At 38.4% G+C, this 13,535-nt stretch overlaps 1 protein-coding gene across 1 annotated transcript in view; it reads left to right on the top strand.

Moving 5' to 3' along the window:
- LOC124949418 (dynein axonemal heavy chain 2) overlaps positions 1-13,535 on the top strand; it is a 75,813-nt gene that overhangs the window by 59,803 nt on the left and 2,475 nt on the right. Inside the window, exons 28-61 of the mRNA XM_047494419.1 lie at positions 1-27; positions 114-251; positions 400-570; positions 655-946; positions 1,244-1,335; positions 1,453-1,656; positions 1,743-1,948; positions 2,351-2,536; positions 2,718-2,937; positions 3,037-3,203; positions 3,435-3,655; positions 3,714-3,823; positions 3,898-4,013; positions 4,089-4,189; positions 4,397-4,575; positions 5,241-5,540; positions 5,812-6,099; positions 6,679-6,869; positions 6,989-7,164; positions 7,516-7,667; positions 7,979-8,143; positions 8,231-8,397; positions 8,518-8,689; positions 8,904-9,116; positions 9,234-9,449; positions 9,701-9,851; positions 10,196-10,345; positions 10,577-10,709; positions 11,291-11,635; positions 11,714-11,986; positions 12,144-12,488; positions 12,550-12,684; positions 12,760-13,036; positions 13,122-13,532. The exon at positions 1-27 is cut by the window's left edge and continues 262 nt beyond it. Coding sequence (XP_047350375.1) covers positions 1-27; positions 114-251; positions 400-570; positions 655-946; positions 1,244-1,335; positions 1,453-1,656; positions 1,743-1,948; positions 2,351-2,536; positions 2,718-2,937; positions 3,037-3,203; positions 3,435-3,655; positions 3,714-3,823; positions 3,898-4,013; positions 4,089-4,189; positions 4,397-4,575; positions 5,241-5,540; positions 5,812-6,099; positions 6,679-6,869; positions 6,989-7,164; positions 7,516-7,667; positions 7,979-8,143; positions 8,231-8,397; positions 8,518-8,689; positions 8,904-9,116; positions 9,234-9,449; positions 9,701-9,851; positions 10,196-10,345; positions 10,577-10,709; positions 11,291-11,635; positions 11,714-11,986; positions 12,144-12,488; positions 12,550-12,684; positions 12,760-13,036; positions 13,122-13,532 — 6,690 coding nt within the window. The remainder of the gene's footprint in view (positions 28-113; positions 252-399; positions 571-654; positions 947-1,243; positions 1,336-1,452; positions 1,657-1,742; positions 1,949-2,350; positions 2,537-2,717; positions 2,938-3,036; positions 3,204-3,434; positions 3,656-3,713; positions 3,824-3,897; positions 4,014-4,088; positions 4,190-4,396; positions 4,576-5,240; positions 5,541-5,811; positions 6,100-6,678; positions 6,870-6,988; positions 7,165-7,515; positions 7,668-7,978; positions 8,144-8,230; positions 8,398-8,517; positions 8,690-8,903; positions 9,117-9,233; positions 9,450-9,700; positions 9,852-10,195; positions 10,346-10,576; positions 10,710-11,290; positions 11,636-11,713; positions 11,987-12,143; positions 12,489-12,549; positions 12,685-12,759; positions 13,037-13,121; positions 13,533-13,535) is intronic.

Consider the following 13,535-nt stretch of genomic DNA (forward strand, 5'->3'; position numbering starts at 1 on the left):
CAGGAAACTCGCGTACTTGCTCGGAAGGTTATTATCGATCCAACTTCACTTCGGATTAATTTATAATCAAAATTGTAGAATACTTCAAAATTTTTTAAAAATATATATTATAGGTCTTTACCTTGTATACCTTGGCACAACAACAATTGAGCAAACAGTATCACTATGATTTTGGATTAAGAGGTATAGTGACTTTGACTCGATACGCCGGCTGGAAGAAACGTCTTCATCCGAATTTAGCTGACGACGAGGCGAGTAAACGAGAAATGGAAATAATAAAAATAAAAATTGCAATAAAATATTATCCCATGTTCGATCGTTTTCATTTCTTATAATTTACGACGTCGTTTCGGGGATGATTTCGAACGAACCGATAACGAATATCTCATCGAAATGCAGGTGATCATTCTTGCGATGAAAGACATGAACGTGGCGAAACTTACGTCCAACGATCTGCCTCTCTTCCTTGGAATCACCACCGATCTATTTCCTACCGTAGACGTGCCAACCGTAGATTACGAGGAAATCATTGGTTATATTACTAAAGAGGCTATCAAGTTAAAGCTACAAGTAATTCCTTGTTGATAGAATATCTATTTTATTCCTATATGATTTTATTCTCTCCAATTCAAATAAAATGGACCTCGTTCGTAGCCGATTCCTTTGATAATCACAAAAGTGATTCAACTTTACGAGACGAAAAATTCGAGACATTCGACGATGATTGTCGGTGAATCGAACACTGCGAAGACGGTCACATGGAAAATATTGCAAAATACGATGAGCGGAATGAAGAACGATGAAAAACCGGGTTACAACGCCGTTCATGTCTATCCAATTAATCCTAAAGCATTGAACCTCAGCGAGCTCTATGGCGAATACAATCTCTCGACCGGAGAGTGGCTTGATGGAGTAATATCGTCGATCATGCGGAAGACCTGCTCCAGTAAAATGCTTTTATCTCTTCTCGAATTGAACTTCTAACAAAGAGGGTCATTTTTACGTTAGGCCATTACGATGTCATCGCGTGATTAATCCCATTTGTTTAAATAATATAATAAAAATCGAAGGGACGGAAAACATTGAAAAACCAAAAAGATCGACGAGAAACATATTTTCGACGATTTAAAAGAAAAAAAGAACAAAAAAAACACACACACACACACGCACACAGAAAAAAGAAAGAAGAAGAAGAAAGAAAAAAATTTAAACAAAGGTGAATCATGCTTTATTATCGTTACAGGCGAGTCGCCCGACGAAAAGTGGATTCTCTTTGACGGGCCTGTCGATGCCGTGTGGATCGAAAATATGAACAGTGTTATGGACGATAACAAAGTAGGTTTCCCTCGGCTTATTCCAAACGAAGTTATTATCTGCTCGTACGTTAAATATCGTTTCCTTCTACTATCGTGAAATTTTCGTTGGCGCATACATACATACATATATACATAGATCTTGACGCTGATCAATAACGAGCGAATCACGATGCCGAAACAAGTGTCCTTGTTGTTCGAGGTTCAGGATCTCTGTGTTGCCTCTCCTGCCACCGTTTCTAGGGCAGGTATGGTTTATAACGATTACAAGGATCTTGGTTGGCGTCCTCTCGTTAAATCTTGGTTACAGAGCCACGAGAAGGAACCTGTCTTCGTTGAACATGTAAAGGATATTGCTCTGATTAAAAATGAAAAGAAAAAATAAAAACCAAAATAATAATTATAGCTTAATACAAATGAACTTATCAGATGAAAGAACTCTTCGATCGTTTCGTCGACATAACGTTGGAATTTAAGCATCACAAGTGCGAGGAACTCGTGCCAGTTCCTGAATTAAATTCCATTCAGTCCCTCTGTAAGCTTCTCGATGTGCTCGCCAGACCCAAGACCAGCGCCGAAGTTGGCAACGACGAAGAGGCGTTCTCCACCATTTGCAAGATCTGGTTTCTCTTCTGGTAAACTACTTTTTCCGACCAACACCATCCAAAATATCAATTGTACCGTTCTAGCGGCTGATTCGAGTTTCTTCCATAAATTTCTTGATTCTTCTTGCATCTAAACGATATTCCACATTCGCCGGATTGCACCTTCCTTTTTCTTTTTCTTTCGAACGATGCAATCGCAATAAGAAAACTATACTTACGTATACTTGTCGGCTTTTTGGATACTATCCATTTTGGATTTACAGCTTTCTCTCGTCCCATTAATTGCAATTTCCTTTTGAATCGCCAAACGTATGTCGGATTACGAACGAATACCTCTTTCGCCATTGATCATGGATGATCGGTTTAACTGTGAACCGCTTTAAGTTCTATATAATTCATTTCGAAGGAATAAATTTCCTATCGGTATTACAGCATGATATGGTCACTGTGTGCCTCAGTTGATGAAGAGGGCCGTCAAAAGATGGACAATTTCATAAGAGAATTAGAAGGATCATTTCCCTTGAGAGATACCATCTACGAATATTACGTAGACGTGCGTCAGCGTAGCTTCGTTTCGTGGGAAGAAAAATTATCTCATGCCTGGAGGTTTCAACCGGGGTAAGAACAAAAGGCTTTAAATTTACTTCGAACAATTTCTTTTTTATCCTACGAGACCAATCTTTTCTTTTTCTTTTTCTTTTTCTTTTTCTTTTTTTTTTAATTTAATTTCTTTCCTTTATCTCTCCTTTAACGAATCCAAAAAAAGAAAAAAAAAAAAGTAAGGTCTTTTCTTCCTTAGGACACCATTTCACAATATAATTGTACCGACGGTGGACACTGTTCGCTACAATTACATCGTAAGCAATCTGTTAATCAATGGTTATCCTGTCCTTCTGGTTGGTCCTGTAGGCACTGGAAAAAGCTCAATTGCAAGATCAGCTTTAGAATCCATGGATAATATCAAATATGGATTACTCGTTATAAATATGTCTGCTCAAACAACATCTAATAACGTACAGGTAATTTTAATGATATCTTTTGATGATATCGAAAGATTTTTCATGGGCGTCGGAAACAATGAAAAGGTATATTCAACAACGAGCTTTCTATACGTATAGGAAGCTATTGAGAGCAGACTGGAGAAACGCACGAAAGCGGTTTACATTCCCGTCGGCAATAAAACGATGATAACTTTTATGGACGACTTTAACATGCCGATGAAAGAGACGTACGGAGCACAGCCACCATTGGAACTGATCCGTCAGTGGATCGACTATGGATTCTGGTAAATCAAAAAGTTTTACCAAAGTCCGTTGGGAAGCCGATCTGTTCGCCGATCGACTTCGAGAGGTGGTAAATCAAAGAGTTCGTAGAAAAGCGGCGAAATGTACTTTTTCTTGAGAGTATGAATTCTCTCTTCCACTTTTCACGAATTTGCCAGGAGAATTCGAATGACCCATCTGAATATTAAAACTTATGTAACGAACTGACTAAGCGTTGATAATCTTTCCAATAGGTACGATCGACAGAATCAACAGAAAAAATATATACAAAAGATACAATTAATAGCAGCAATGGGTCCACCTGGTGGTGGTCGTAACATAATCTCAAATCGATTACTTACGAGATTTAATATCATTAATATGACGTTTCCCAGTGAAAAACAAATCATTCGAATATACGGGACGATGCTTAATCAACAAATCGCAGACTTTTCTTCGGAAGTGAAGGGAATTGGTAAGATGATAAATCATTTCTATTCGCAATTACGAATTCAATTTGATTTTTCTTTCAGCCGATACAATAACGCTTGCCACTATAACTTTATATAACCGCGTTGTCTTAAAAATGTTACCAACACCCGCCAAGATGCATTATATCTTCAATTTGCGTGATATATCGAAGGTAAACTTTGTGAATATAAATATGAATTTTTGAAAAATTAATAAAAAAAATTTCAATCGTATTTACTCCAACAGATATTCCAAGGATTACTTCGAAGTCACAAGGATCATCAATATTCAATTCATACATTTCTACGTTTGTGGATGCATGAAACTTATCGTGTTTTTTGCGATCGTTTCATCGACGAGAAGTAAATGGAATAAAAAAGAATAATAAACATTTCTAATTTTATCTAATCATTATTTCCTTTCTTTTTCTTTTTTAGAGACACGGAATGGTTCCTTGGACAGATAGGTGAACTACTTGGTAAATATTTCGAGTTAACAATAACAAGCGTATGTCCGGATAAAACGATTCCTCTTTTTGGTAAGCATCCAACGATCTTTGAACGAAAGATTCAAAATTATCTTAATTAAGCTAATGAACTTAATTCTCTTCTCGATGAATTAATTGTTTCCTAGAAAGAGATAAAAGATCATTGCATATGTTAACATAACGTTGAATTAGAATCGTAATACGTAATGCAACGATGAAGCTATAAAAAGACTGTCTAAAGAAAATACGCGAGCGCAGGTAACTTTATGAATGCCTGGAACATATACGAGGATCTCGTGGATATCGCCGCCGTGAGACGCCATATAGAGGAACAAATGGACGAATATAACGCTTCTACTGGTGTAGTACGCCTCGATCTCATTCTTTTTCAGGACGCGGTCGAGCATATATGCCGCATTGTCCGTGTGATATCTCAGGTCAGTGATTCGTGAGCACCAGGTATGATATAATACGGGCATCACAACCATTCCATACTACGTGCCTTTTCTTCTTTCTTACTGAAGAAAGCAGACGTTTATCTCAAACGCGCCATACGATGTAACCGTTTTTATTTTATTTATACAATTGAAGGTATCGTGAAACACTCGTAAATCCTTTCGAATTGTTAATCAAATAATTTCTATATAAATAACTTGAAAGTTATATTTGCGTAACTTTCCATTGAAATTGCATTGATTAATTATCATTAACTATTATAACATAAAATATAATCGCGTGTACTAGGGCGATTATAATATAGGAGAGAAAGAGAGAGAGAGAGAGAGAGAGAGAGAGAGAGAGACCTTTAATAAATACGTCGTAAGACATTATTTCCTTTCAACGATGATCGATGAATAGGAAACTAAATGGAAATTCCGAGGAAGACTGTCTGCTTTCTACACTAATCTCCATGTCAGAAGTTTGTAATGGCCCAAAGACTACAAAGTAAATGTTTCATCCTCCAAATGTTTACTTTATTATAAACTATCCTAAATGAATGTAAAATGTAAAAATCCGTCTTTGAGGTGTTATCATTCAAATTCATTCTATCGTCTAATCGATTTCTGAAATTCAAGACAATCGTTATACCACAATTGTATAGCCCCGAGGCAACATGTTACTAGTTGGTATAGGAGGTAGTGGCAGACAATCAGTATCCCGTATCGCAGCTTACATGTGCGAGTTGACCACCTTTCAAATCATCGTTACGAAGCAATACAGAGTGATGGAATTCCGCGAGGACCTGAAAAAGCTTTACTCGACGGCAGGAGTTGAGAATAAGCCGACTAGTTTTCTCTTCAATGATACCCAAGTGGCGGAGGAACAGTTTCTCGAGATAGTTAACAATATGCTGAGCACCGGTGAAGTAGCCAATCTCTACAAAACCGATGAAATGGAAGACGTAAGTATCCATACGATCAATGTAAACACTATAAAACTACCTTTACCTTTACGTAATCATGATCGTTAAAAAGGAATATCTTTTCTATTGGGGGAAAAAAAAAAAAAGAAAAAGAAAATCATGAGATAGCAAAGAATGAACTATTATTCTCAGCTATTACTCGTTCGCTCAAATTTGCATAGAATGAAATCATCGAGGATTATCTTTCGTTTCTTCAATAAGAGCATTTTCGAAACAATAAACTCATATAAATCCTCTTCCTTATTGTTAGATTAAAAATCGTTTAATGAAAGAAGCTACGAAGATCGGCATAATACCAACGGTAGAATCGATCTATTCCTTCCTGATCGAAAGGGTTCGCGCCAATATGCACGTGATATTGTGCATGAGTCCGATCGGGGACGCCTTCAGGAACAGATTACGGCAATACCCATCCCTGATCAATTGCACGACCATCGATTGGTTTCTGGAATGGCCGAAGGAAGCTCTTCTCGAAGTTGGCAACAAGTTCCTCATGAATCTCAATCTGACGCTCACTATCACCGGCGAAAATAAAGTGGTGGGTCTCGCGAGTTCCGCCTGCAGTTCTCTTCCTCCTCCTTCTCCTCCTCCTCCTCCTTCTTCTTCTCCTCCTCCTCCTCCTTTTCCTCTTTCTCCTCATCCCTTTCTTCCTTCTTTCCTCCTTTTCCAGCCGATCGATTCGACTCGACTAGATTCGATTCTAGAAATCGACGCCCCTCTCTTTCTCCTCCCTTGCCCTCTTCCTTTTCACCCTCCTATCCACTCTAGCTCGCTTTCTCTTGCTTCTCATCGGCCGTAGCGAGAGTTTCCGCAACCATTTCGTAGAATCCGATTATTTTCCCCTTTATAGTTTCTCTCGTTCGTGAACGATACGACGCTTTGGCACGTCGCATCTCCCATCGTCGTTTTCTTATCGGTTGCTTTCGATATCGAGGATCTTCTTTATGACCTTCCTTATTAATAGTCACAAACTCTATACGTTCTCTTTATTAATTTTCATTCTTTTTCTTTTCATTTTCTAATTACAATATTCGATAAGAAAAAGAAAAAAATATATATAAAAACATTAATAATTTCTATAATATAAATTATATATATAAATTTCTCATTATATTAGGAGCCAAGACAATCCGCCACAGCCATTCCGATTTTACCATTACAAGAACGAATGCGGAACGGAATCGCGTCAACATTTGCTTCGATTCATAGCATGGTCTCGCGATTTTCCATTCGTATGGCAAATGAAATGAAACGATATAATTACGTCACGCCTACGAACTTTCTTGAATTGGTCTTTGGTTACAAAGAGTGAGATAGAATTTAAAATTACAACTAGCTACTATGAATCAAGCATTTCATAGTTCTATTATGAGTTTTCTTTTTTTTTTGTTTGTTTTTTTTTTTTCCTTTTTATCCTACACACATAGTATGATGAATAAAAAGAGACAGAATTTGGCCGATCAAGCGAATAAACTTCGCGGTGGGATCTTCAAGATCGACGATACTCAGGCAAAGGTCAATGAAATGGCCGCTGAGTTGGAGATAACGCAAGAACAGGTGCAGACATCTACTAGAGAATGCGAGGAATTCTTGGTAACGATAGGTAATTCCATCGATGTCTTTAATTATCTTTATTGTAATAAATTTATTTAATCGTATTAATATATGTGACATGAATTTTGTCATTAAAATGTATTGATCGATTAAAAACGTTAAATGTAATATTTTTTATAATCCTTCTATTGAAATCTTTTAAAATATCTTACAAAATTGTTCGACTATATCTGTTCACTTTTCTTAGCATTATTTTGTCATTTCGTTGAATGATTTATTTCGTAAATTTGTTTAAGAAAAATTTCATTTTGGCACCGTAAATGTGAAATTAAATCTATAAAATTATTTCAAGCATCGAACATTTTTCTTAATATTTATTCAATGACACATTATTTTTCAGTGAATCAACGTCGTGACGCCGATGATGCTCAAAAAATGGTCACAGCAAAATCCCTTCGAATTGCCGAAGAACAAAAAGAATGTAAGAAGCTCGAAGAGATAGCACGTGCCGATTTGGCCACTGTCGAGCCAGCTTTGAATGAAGCTATGAAAGCAAGTATCCTTTTCTCGTTTAATACCTCGTACAATTTCACGGTACAAGCGATTCGTTAGACATCATTTGACTGCATAGGCCTGATATATTGCAGTCTAGCGCGTATATATATATGTGTGTATGAAAGGGATTAAAATACATAGATGCATGAGAGTACGCTAATCGAAATGCTATCGTCCGAGATTATGTAAACATATTCTGAAATGCCTTTGAATGGGTTGCCTACGCTCGGTGGAGAAATTGGAATTACAGGAGCTGGTTTTAATAACTGGCATGCGTGGAAGATAAAATCACGGGTTTATCTTTTCAGGCGTTGGAAGCGTTGAACAAGAAAGATTTGGCGGAAATAAAGTCCTTCGCTCGACCACCACCAAAGGTCGAAATGGTAATGGAGGCAGTTATGATTCTAAAGAACTCAGAACCGACCTGGGCGGAATCCAAGCGTCAGCTGGGAGACGTGAACTTCATTAACACCGTACCGAATCCTTTCTCGAATCTTTCCTTTCTAGCTATATACTTTTTCGAACGACGATCACGATATATTATCTCTTTTAACTTTTAGCTACGCGATTTCAACAAGGATCATATATCGGATAGAGTATTGAGAGCTATTGGAAAATATACGACCAATCCGGAATTCGATCCTGTAAAAGTAGGCGTTGTCTCGGTCGCCGCCAAGTCGCTTTGCATGTGGGTCATAGCCATGGAAAAATATGGAAAGCTCTATAGGTATGGCATATATTTATCTAGTTACATTTGTACTTACATTAGATTGACTAAAAAAAAGAAAAGAGGAAGCACGATCGATGCTTTTCTATAAAAATAATCCTGTAAAATTATTCTCTCTAGGATCGTAGCACCAAAAAGAGAGAAACTCGAGGCCGCCTTGGAATCTTTGCGGCAAAAGGAAGCTGCTTTGACGGAAGCTACGATGCAACTGCAAAAGATACAGGAGGATCTCGAAACGTTGCAGAAAATGTACGACGCGAAGATGAAAGAAAAGCAGGATTTAATCAAAATGGCAAGGGAATACTCTCTCTCTCTCTCTCTCTCTCTCTCTCTCTCTCTCTCTCTCTCTCTCTCTATCTTTATCTATCTATCTATCTATCTATCTATCTTACGCATGCTTCATAAAGCAAGAGATGGAAGCAGAAATCTCTTTTCTTTTTTATCTTATTAATTTAATTTCTTATGAAACGCTTAGATTTCACACAGGATATTCTTCCTATTGACAGGCAGAGATGTTGAAGGTTAAATTAGATCGCGCGGCTATGCTGGTCGAAGGTCTGTCAGGAGAAAGGATTCGATGGTTGGAAACGGTAGAATCATTGGGAGAATTCTTCGACTGGTTACCCGGTGACTGTCTAATATCAACGGCCTTCGTGTCTTACTTGGGACCTTTCGTGTCGAATTACAGGGACGAACTATTCACGATTTGGATGAAAGAGGTGAGGCACGAGTACTAAGATTCTACGTCGGCGACACGTTGAAGCTCGCTCTCATTAGAAAGTAAATTACACGGAGATTATTCAAATTACAACGGGGCATGATTGAAACGCGCGAAGGTAAACGAGAAGGAAATCCCGATGTCGCCTAGACTCGACGTGAAGGAATTTCTAGCTGATCCCACGACGATCAGAGAGTGGAACATTCAGGGATTACCTTCGGATGGGTTTAGTACCGAGAACGGTATCATCGTGACGAGAGGCACTAGATGGCCACTCGTAATCGATCCGCAATGTCAAGCGGTGAAGTGGATCAAGAATATGGAGGCAAAGAATGTATGTACTATTCTCCTTTATTCTTTTCTTTCTATTCCCCGAAAAGTCTGTCTGCCAACAGACAGACAGACATACATACATACATACAGACAGATAGATAGATTCTTTCTTTTTTCCGCTTCTTTCTCTTCGTAATACTACTCATGAGTTTTTCGAGAAAAGTTTCGCGCTTTACCGGGTTTTCCAAAGACCATGAGGCAACGTCCATGGAACGTGACTTTTCGCCTTGTCTTTACCGAATGTTATTGCAGGCTCTGCGAGTAATCGATTTTGGCCAAGCGGACTTTATGAGAGTTTTGGAACAAGCACTGCAGTTTGGCTGGCCGGTTTTGCTCGAGAACGTTGGGGAAACTCTCGATCCAGCCCTGAATCCGATTCTGGAAAGAGCTTTTATCAAATCAGGTAAACGTCAAAGCCTCCCTCCCCACCCCCTCCACCACCACCACCCCCATCCGACTACCTCCCACTTCACTCACTATTGTTATCTCTCTTCTACGAATTCTTTATCGTTTTACCTATCGAACAAATCGCAATTTGATATTTCCTATCGCGTTACGTTCAGTACGCTAGAAATTAATTCGACCCAAACAATACTTCACGTCGCTTTGTTCCCATTTCTCTTTGAAACGCACGAGATATAAACGCATTCAGCTGTATCTAAATGTCTAATATAAAATGTAAATATACATACATGTAAATATGTATGTGTTAAAATAATCACGTTTATGTTTATATACGCAACACAGGTGATCAAGTGATGATCAAGTTTAACGATAAGATGATCACTTTCAATGCCAAATTTCGACTGTTCATCACAACGAAACTTTCGAACCCCCATTACGCTCCGGAGATATCCACTAAAACGACGTTATGCAACTTCGCCATTAAGGAACAAGGTAACTAATTATCTTAGCGTATACCACCGAAATAGAGAGATCGAGAGCCAGAGTATATACTTGTTCACGTGTGTGCGTGAAAGCTGTATATAGAGAGAAAGAGAAAGAGAAAGAGAGAGAGAGAGAGAGAGAGAGAGAGGGAAGGTGAAGGAGAAAGAGACTCGTTGATGCAAGTGAGTGAGAACAACGACTCGGACATTTCCCTTTACCACACCTTTGCCACACTTGCAGGATTAGAGGCACAACTCTTGGGAATCGTGGTCAGGAAAGAGAAGCCGCAACTTGAAGAACAAAAGGACAGTCTCGTCCTCACGATCGCATCCGGCAAGCGGACGTTGAAGGAACTGGAGGATAGAATTCTCTAGTGAGATCTTCCATTCACCGAATTGTTTTTCTACACTTTTATCATTTCTTTTGTTTACATTTCTCTTGTCTTTTTATAACCTTCATTTTGTTCTGATTTCTCTCTCTCTCTCTCTCTCTCTCTCTCTCTCTCTCTCTCTCTCTCTCTCTCTCTCTCTCTCTCTCTCTCTGGTATTTTATACACCACAATTTGTCGCAGAATTTTCTTTTCCACAAAATTCTTAACAGTCGTTTCTTTTGTTTATATTCTTTTTTTGTCTTCTTCCATATCTTCATTTTATTCTGATAACTTTTCCTTTTTGCTATTTTATTTTTGTCAGTTCGTTTGTAAACTTTTCGTCTTAGCAAAAACTAGCCAATTGTAAGAAAAGTTAGTAAGAGAATTATTCTAAAGATATTTGGCGTCAAAATCTCAGACTATTATCATCGACATAATCGATAAGAGACGATCAAGCTGAATAACGAAATGTTCTAAAGATCTTATCCTAAATGAATTTCCCTCGTAAATGCTCCCAGAGCGTCGATTAGGCGAATCATGTCTGGAATTCTCGATGACTAGAACATGCGATATCCCTTTTGTAGTCTGCTGAGCGAGGCTGGACCTAACCTTCTCGACGACCTGGACCTTCTCAACACTCTACAAACGTCTAAGGCTACATCGATATCCATAGCTGAATCGTTAGTGACATCAGAAGAAACCGAACGAGAGATAGACATAGCGAGGGAAGATTATCGACCATGTTCTCGACGAGCTTCGATACTTTTCTTCGTTCTCACAGATATGAGTCTGATTGATCCGATGTATCAATTTTCTCTTGACTCATACATCGCCCTGTTCATGTTGTCCATTGACAAAAGTCCAAAGAGCACAAAACTTGTCGATAGAATTGAGAAACTTAATGATTATCATACTTACGCTCTATACAAGTAACTTTATTTGTAATGATGATAGACATAAAAAAAAAAAAGAAAGATATTTATATTAATTTCAATGTATATTAACAGAAATACCTGTCGAGGATTATTCGAAAAACATAAACTATTATTTTCCTTCAATATGTGCGTTAAGATATTAAACGCTGAAGGAAGGATAATCTCTTGGGAATATGCATTTCTTCTTAGAGGTGGGATCGTTCTGGATCGAGAGAATCAACCGGACAAGCCTGTACCGTGGTTGCCTCCGGAAACTTGGGACAATATAACGGAACTCGACAAACTTCCAGGATTTCACGGTTTGATTTCGTCCTTCGAACAATACTCGCGGGATTGGCACAATTGGTTGGCTCTTTATTAATTTAATAAAACTCTCTCTCCCTCTCTCTCTCTCTCTCCCTCTCTCTCTCCCTCTCTCTCTCTCTCCCTCTCTCTCTCTGTCTCTTTCCCTAGTCCCTTTATATCGTTCCTTCGACCTTATTTTTCGACTATTCACAATCAGGTATATTAGTACGGAACCGGAAAATACTTCACTCGTTGGCGAATTGGAAGAGGGCTGTACAGCATTTCAAAGAATGATGATTATACGTAGTTGTCGACCCGACAGAATGTCTTCCGCAATTGCAAACTTTATCATACGAAACGTGGATCAGAAATTTGTCGAACCACCGGTACTCGACTTAAAAGCAGTTTTGGACGATTCCATTGCTCAGACACCATTGATTTTTGTCCTTTCACCCGGTGTAGATCCCACGAGCATATTAATGCAACTCGCAGAAAGCCAACAAATGATGGACAAATTTATGAGTCTATCCTTGGGTCAAGGACAGGCACCTGTCGCAACTAAGTCTGTTTTTAATATTATTATTATTATTCGTTAATTCTATAATGTTAACTTTTATCTTCAGAATGATACAAATTGGTGCAAAAAAGGGATTATGGGTTTTCCTAGCGAATTGCCACTTATCGCTCAGCTGGATGCCGAAATTGGACAAGATCGTTGAGACCCTTATCAATAACAAAGCTTTGAATCCGAACTTTAGGTATTTCCTAACGACGATATCAAAGTAAATGGAAGATGGTAGAATCGATAAAGAAGGGTATCGATCGTTTCATAGATTATGGCTTAGTTCGAGTCCAACTCCTGAGTTTCCGATATCGATACTCCAAGCTGGGATAAAAATGACGACGGAACCACCTAAAGGATTGAAAGCCAATATGAAGCGACTGTATAGCCTCGTTACAGAGGCCCAATTCGACGTGTGTCAAGCGAAATCCAAGTATAAGAAGCTCCTCTTCGTTCTTGTCTTCTTTCATTCGATTCTCCTTGAACGAAAGAAATTCCAGCAACTTGGTTGGAATGTCATTTACAGCTTCAACGATTCCGACTTTGAGGTTAATTTAAAAGATATAAGAAAGAACGATGAAAAATTATATGGAAAAAAAAAGAGTATAATATATTATGCATTCGATCATACAGGTATCGGAGAATCTACTTCAGGTGTATTTGGACGAATACCCAGATACACCTTGGGAATCCTTGAAATATCTTATTGCGGGTGTTTGTTACGGCGGTCACGTGACCGATGATTGGGATCGTCGGTTGTTGATGACATATGTCCAACAATATTTCACCGACGAAGTTCTAACCATCCCTTATTATCGTTTGTCATCACTCCCGACATATTACATACCACGAGACGGCTCCTTGGAATTCTATCGTGACATTATCATGACGTTACCGACTGTCGATAGACCAGAAGCATTTGGACAACATCCTAACGCAGATATAACCAGTCTCATTATGGAAACGAGAAATATATGCAAAACCTTAATGAGTCTTCAAGTTCAAGCGATTACCAGCGAGGAGGAAACGAACAAGGAGGAGAAGGTT

Source organism: Vespa velutina, chromosome 5 (genome assembly GCF_912470025.1).
Source record: "Vespa velutina chromosome 5, iVesVel2.1, whole genome shotgun sequence".
Classification (NCBI taxonomy): Eukaryota; Metazoa; Arthropoda; class Insecta; order Hymenoptera; family Vespidae; genus Vespa; species Vespa velutina.